This window comes from Argopecten irradians, chromosome 2 (assembly GCF_041381155.1).
Source record: "Argopecten irradians isolate NY chromosome 2, Ai_NY, whole genome shotgun sequence".
NCBI lineage: Eukaryota > Metazoa > Mollusca > Bivalvia > Pectinida > Pectinidae > Argopecten > Argopecten irradians.
This window is the reverse complement of record NC_091135.1, coordinates 30,786,769-30,794,163: the sequence shown is the minus strand read 5'-3', so window position 1 is coordinate 30,794,163 and position 7,395 is coordinate 30,786,769. Positions and strand designations below refer to the sequence as shown.

Here is a 7,395-nt window from a genome sequence, read left to right as displayed (position 1 = left end):
ACTTCTGAGCCAGTACGGGTACTCCGTGGGAACAAGGACGTGGATTGTTCTGGAGGTACGAAGTTGTGAAGATGCTTATTTCGGACTTATGAAGAAAAACCATGTCAAAAACCACGGACAGATTTATGAAATAGTAATAGGAGGGTGGGAAAACACGAAGATATGCATTCGGGATCAGCGACAGGGTGATTGCCGAGCTGAAAAAACAAAATCTGTTCTTAACTGCAATGCATACGTGCCGTTTAATGTTTCCTGGACAGACGGAACTGTGGTCGTACACAAGGACAAGAATGGAGCTTGGAACAAGCTACTAAGCTGGACCGATACATCTCCCTTTACAGTACAGTATGTGGGCGTTACAACAGCGGTATATGCAATTGGCTATTGGAGAATACCAGAGCAGGGTGAGGTCAATTTATCAAAATGTTATCAATAATACCAGTTGCTCTCTATTCTCTTAATCATACCGATATTATCCGGAATAGAAACTACATTTATCACATAAACGTCCGCCTGATATCCAGTGATTTCGCCGGTGTAATATATTTGCATGTGCATGTATATCACTAGTGTATGCCATATGGTCAGATTGTAAATATCTACACACGTGTAATAATAACTAGTGTGACGCCAAAGGTAATAATGACGTCATAATCAAAATATGATGTCACCATGGCTAAAATAGTTTTTTTTTTCAACAGATTTTTTTTTCAATAGATTTTTTTTTAAATTTAATTGTCTTGTAGATGGAAACGTCAATCCGAGCCTGATTTCGCTACACTTATATAGAAACGATATTGAAAGTTTGCCTATATTCTCATACTAGTTATATGATAAATCGAAATATACCCTCATGACTTCGTAATATGAAAATGATTAAACTCGTTAATATTTGGTATTCTACACGCCTAAATGCTCGTGACATTTGATAATATTGAACCTGTTTTATAAAGATAATTTTATCTGTATATCCACTTATGCAAGATACTCTATTTTTATAGATTGTGGCTTTTCCTTGCATATGTTAAACCAAATACATTGTGAATTTGTAATATGTGATGAATCCTATCTTTGTAAAGGAACGTTTGATAAAAGCCGCCTCATTGCTTTAGAACCTTAATATCTCAGGGTTTTATTCAGATTTTTAATCGAACGTGTGTATTCAATGCCAAGTTCATCAAATTATTTTTTCATAAAAATATGAAAACAGATCTAACAACCGGCTATACAGGTTCTCTCCCATGTGTATCCAATCAACTCTTATTTGAACAAATGAGTGTTAAATTAAGGAAAACCGTCGAGCTTTCTTTTTAGACCATTGTATTAACATTTGCTTTTACTGATAAATAACAACCCATATATCTTGTATTTACTCCTATTTAGCAAAGCTATTACATATTGAACTACAAATGATGTGGTTATCGATACATGGGATGCCCATCCGTAGCGTTTATTTCGTTCTATACAACGCTTTTGTTTAAAGTGGAACACACTTTAATACACCATTTAACATAGAGCATTGATCCAAAGTGCAATTACTTTTCCATTAAACTTGGAAGCCTAGTTCAAAAACCTTATTGATCATACAACATAGTTCAAAGTTTATATCTCTAGTGGAATTTTACGATATTTAAGTTCTGATAGAATGACGTTAAAACACACTTTTTTTATTTGTCCCATTTAATAGTTCCAGATCTGAGTACTTCTACAAGCGAGTTTTTTTGGAAGAGCTATATACAATGCTACACAAGAGGTAGACCGCCCATCGGCGTGTTATTGCATTCCTTGGGCAGATATTGAACCCTCTTGACAGCTCTCAACCGATTTTTGATAGGCATCTCCTTCCCTGTATACACATTGAGATCTTGCTTCTGTATTTTCGCGCACTATTTCCATCTTATAATTGAAATATTTTGAACCTAATGTAACCAAAATGACAATGAATAAGCCGGAGCCCAAGAGTATTCAAGATCGCTACATGTAGTTATGAGGGATAACCTTTACTTAAAATTCTTTTATTTTCTTTGATTCTATTGTAACATTTGTTGTACTAAAATCTTAAATTGATTATATTATCTTATTTTATGTTTCAGAAATAACAACTACATCGACAACCACAACCACAACAACTACCACTACAACGCCTACAACTACCACTACAACGCCTACAACTACCACTACAACGCCTACAACTACCACTACAACGCCTACAACTACCACTACAACGCCTACAACTACCACTACAACGCCTACAACTACCACTACAACGCCTACAACTACCACTACAACGCCTACAACTACCACTACAACGCCTACAACTACCACTACAACGCCTACAACTACCACTACAACGCCTACAACTACCACTACAACGCCTACAACTACACACAAACCCTACAACTACAACACTACAACTACAACACCTACAACTACAACACCTGCAACCACAACTACAATACTTACAACAACAACGCCTACAACAACAACGCCTACAACAACAAACGCCTACAACTACCACTACAACGCCTACAACTACAACTACAACACCTACAACTACAACTACAACACCTACAACTACAACTACAACACCTACAACTACTACAACACCTACAACTACCACTACAACTAAACCTTTATTTACAAATACGATATATACGACTACATTTCGTCCACCTTCGACTACAACAATCAGACAAAATAGTTCCTGTGTTTGTCAGTGTAATCCCATTGATGTTAAAGCAATCAGGTCCATCCATATCATAGAAAAGAAATCGTTATCCAGCTACCATCGAAGTTTGACAAGTGCCCCAGATGGTCGAATGTCTTCACGGGCAATAGGCTACACTGCTATACTTACAATGGTATTCACGTTCGGACCTCCAGTCCTCTCCGACATTTTCAAGTTGGTTTGTGCACTTAAATCTCTTTTGTGAAACAATGGTGGAAACAGCGACGATACTATCCTAAATAAGACAAATAAGTTGTATTTTTGTACTCGTTTATAAAACGACAAGGGGCTTTCACTTTATTTTCTTTATGATAGTAGTGTGAAGGTTTTATATGATATTGTAGACATTAAGATGCTAGTTTGCAAGACAGTGATTTCCAATTAGAGAGCCTATTAGTTATGTACACGTATCTCAACTTCTGGCTGAATAACACGGTGTTATTATATAAATAAGATTATATCTATCTAATAGCACGACCTTATTGATATATATTGTCTCTTTACGACGAAATATTTAACAAATATCTTCGAGAAGGTGTTCCAATTATGACATTTGAAATGTTCATATTTTCAATATCTTCAAGAGCTAATAATTTGGATTTTGTTTTCAACAAACGTATGTGATTTTTTTTAAATTATGTTGCCTCTCTACAAAGCGTAAGAAACGCACTTTTTCAACATGGCCTCAAAACTGTTAATTTCTCAAAATTTGTGTATAAAATGTCATATATGACAACTTGAGATAACAGGTTTGATTTATCCTTAAAAAGTACATTTTTTAGAAAAAGAAAAAACCTTAAAAGCAGTCCACGTATATGTCAATTTTGTAATATTATTGTACGTGAGAGAAAATACCTAGACATATTTGATAATATGTTTTTTACACTGAATGAGAAAGTGTTATTTATGTTATTTATGTTCTTACACACAGTATTGTTAGTTCTTCATTACAAATTAACAACTTTTTATCAGTTCTTTACTTGTATCCACCGGAGAGTTTCGTCTTCTGTCGTTTTGTTGAATACCTTGCTATTGCGTTTCCAGGTCTACAAAGGAAATTGCAGAAGAGACAATTTTATCAATATATACAAATGGTTGCTATTGATTTTTAGTAAGTTATTGGTACTATCACGACAGTGTTGCTTTATGATAACTATTTTGTCGTGTTTGTTATCATTTATAAATATTTCTCACGTTTCTGAGTTTGAGGTGTAAATTCCATTGTCTTACTATCGGCTAAATTAGTACTTGTACAGGAATTGACACCAGATATAATGTATCATCTTTCTAGATCAGGTTATAGTGTAACTTTACATTGATAAAGTACCACGTATCGCCACATATAACACTACCCTCTGTGTAACGTTAAATGTCACTAAAACTATGTTGACAGAATCAACAAGAGTTAAGATGGACAATAGCAAAATCAACAAGTTATATTAAGATCGGCAAACACACCTTCTCTCCACTTAATGTTCAATGGTTTATAAAGGGAGATACGTTACAGAAGATGTAGCCTGTGATATCATTATAGTGCTTTCCTGTTCAACATGTCCATAATGCCAGTCTGTTGTTGATTTGTCATCCTGCTTTACAATTCGGCATTTATGAATTCGAAGCGTATCCATTATGTATTGACTATAATTCTATGTATTACTTGCGGAATTCAAATGACCATTTCATACCTGAACTATATCATCAAATTATTGATATTTAATATTATTTATTGACCCTGTTTCTCTTTTTAAACGCAAATTTGTCATGCCATAGAATTGTTAACTAAGAAAGATATTAAAATATTTAAATCACAATTGTCATATTGTGTTATTTCAAAAACGTTTTAGCAAATATGTTGACATAACTGGAAACTAAGCAACGCTACATGCGTCAGTGTGCTGGTTCGGACGTTTTACCGTATCGATGTAAAGGATTGGTACTTTCAAATACAATAAGGCCTTTGCTTTACCTAAATATACATTATATCACTCACATTACGGCTTTACGTGAAGGCCTCAATTAGTTTTGAGATACATGCGCAACAAAAAAGATATTTTGATTTATGGAGACATGCAATCAAACTTTTGATTCTGCTGAAAACCATTGCCGTTATTATAATGTCATCACTGTAAGATATTGACACGTCAAGAGGACATTATACAAATACTGTGAAATGTTTTATACTTTGTAAAACAGTGTTGTTGGTCATGTAATGCCCCAGTTCTCAACAACTCCAATATTTTCTGTGTTAGTATTACCAGAAGTACAGAAAATAATCACCAACACCAGAAAATACTGTCCATTATTGCATTAATTTAGGCATTTAATTTATAAAATAAGAACAAATCTTCAATGCTAGTGTTCAAAGGTATCAAGGATAACGTCGTTTTGACCGCTGTTTTCATCGTTGCTAAGATTAAAAGCTGTTTGCTAATCAAAATATGAAATGGATGTCTGGTGCTTTGCGTGCTGTATTCAAGAAAATACTGACTTTTGAAAGTGTAGCATAATTTATAGGAAACCCTTAGTTAAAACATATATTTACATGATCATTTACATTGTATTCATACTTACATATTATAATTTATAAATTTCCCATTTACCCCCACGGAAATATGGCATCACCGATATAAGCATACAAATTGTTGCAATTATCTCAAACATATGTTTAATCACGGAACATAAATCTAATATTTCTTTTGCAAGGTATTTTTATCAATATACTGTAACGAATATTCATTTGAGATCAGCTGACTGACGATCAGCTGTTGTGTGTTTATGTTACTGAACTGTACCCCTAGTGTTGGGCGCTCGCAAATTCATCAAAATGCATCGTAAAACTCATCTAAGCCATTCTAAATCGTAATATTTTCCCGGGGGAGGCCCCGGACCCCCCAAACACCAAAATCTCGCGCTTTCGGGCCCTCGCAAACCATCAAAATTCATTGTAAAACTCATCTCAGCCCTTCTAAATTACAATATTTTTTACGTTTCATCTTCCTACGCCACCGTCTATTGTTCAATAGGGATTATTACAAGATATTTAGAGATGAATCTTGTAATAGAGGGATTGATGACTTGGACTTAAATAATTTGTACTTGGGTTAATACAAGAGTCTAGTATATTCTTGTATCCCTATTACAAGATATAGTTAATCTTGTAATAGTGAAATTGATTATTACTTGATCAATTTCTATAAATTATTCTTAAATCCTATAAATTGTACTTAGGATAATACAAGAGTCTATTGTACTCTTGTATCTGCATTACAAGATATAGTTAATCTTGTAATAGTGAAATTGATTATTACTTGATCAATTTCTATGAATTATTCTTAAATTCTATAAATTGTACTTAGGATAATACAAGAGTCTAGTATACTCTTGTATCTCTATTACAAGATATAGTTAATCTTGTAATAGTGAAATTGATTATTACTTGATCAATTTCTATAAATTATTCTTAATTTCTATAACATTTGTTTAGTAAAATACAAGAGTCTAGCGTTCTCTTGTGTTTCTATTACAAGATATATGTAATCTTGTAATAGTGAAATTGATTACTTGATCAATTTCTATAAATAGTTGTGTTTATTACAAACACAGTGGTTTAAAAGCCTCGAGTATTTTCTATTACAAGATATTTGAATTGTGAATCTTGTAATAGGGAAATTGATGAATTTGTCAATTTTCATAAATAATTGTAGATAATTACATGTATTAATACAAGAGAATAGAGTTCTCTTGTATACCTATTACAAGATATTTGGGTTGAAATCTTGTAATAGAGAAATTGATGCATAGTGATCAATTTCTATAAACTACTAACAAAATATACAGAGTTACTATTATCTTTATTCTGTTGTCGCGATTGTTGCTATTGCATCTTTGTTATCGCTTTGTTGTTTCTTTATAAAAAGACAAGTCATATATTGTAAGAGGGAGTTTAACAATCAATTTAGATAATTGTACATTTGTACTCGCTACCATTTATAACTTCTATATTCTCGCACAACCTCTAATTGTACATTAATTAGAGTGACAGAGAGTGTGATTACACATTGTGACTCTGTATCTGCAAAACCAGAATTATATGTATGAACTTGTATTGAGGCGTTGAGTTATTCTTTTCAATAATTGGCTAATCAGATGATCTGTGATCACAACCTAGTATAACAGACTTGAGTGAGGAACCCTCAAGTAGAGACGAGGACGAAGTTCGTTTCAATACATTATTTCCTTCAACGGACAACTTCTACTATCTATTTGAAGAAGTTATGATTTCTGATTCAGATTATTGCACGTATATGGTAACGTTACAATGAATGAGGTTCGTTAGGTAAGAAGCCATGATGACATCAATGTAAAAATTACTATTAGTCACAAATCAATCCGACCTATTCAATAGTGAAAATCAATGGCTATAATTGTTACATATTTTGATACATGGTATTTATTCTTATTCGTAGCTTTTAATGAATGTGTATATTTACTATTCAATATTTGTAAATAGGTATTATTAGCGTATCCACAGAATATTCATCTGTAACATTAATATCGACAAAATAAACATATTATGTCAGCGTGTTCTAGACGTAATATCCCATTATCAAAACACACAAAATAATGAAATAGCATTGTCCATAAACAGATGAAAAATTAATATCAAT

The 7,395-nt window shown here is 33.0% G+C and overlaps 1 protein-coding gene across 1 annotated transcript in view; it reads left to right on the top strand.

Annotated features, from left to right (window-relative positions):
- Positions 1–2,933, top strand: part of LOC138316589 (mucin-5AC-like) — a 7,567-nt gene extending 4,634 nt beyond the window's left edge. Inside the window, exons 2-4 of the mRNA XM_069258270.1 lie at positions 1–404; positions 2,094–2,235; positions 2,783–2,933. The exon at positions 1–404 is cut by the window's left edge and continues 55 nt beyond it. Of these exons, the coding sequence (XP_069114371.1) occupies positions 1–404; positions 2,094–2,235; positions 2,783–2,933 (697 nt within the window). The remainder of the gene's footprint in view (positions 405–2,093; positions 2,236–2,782) is intronic.
- Positions 2,934–7,395: the final 4,462 nt, after the last annotated feature.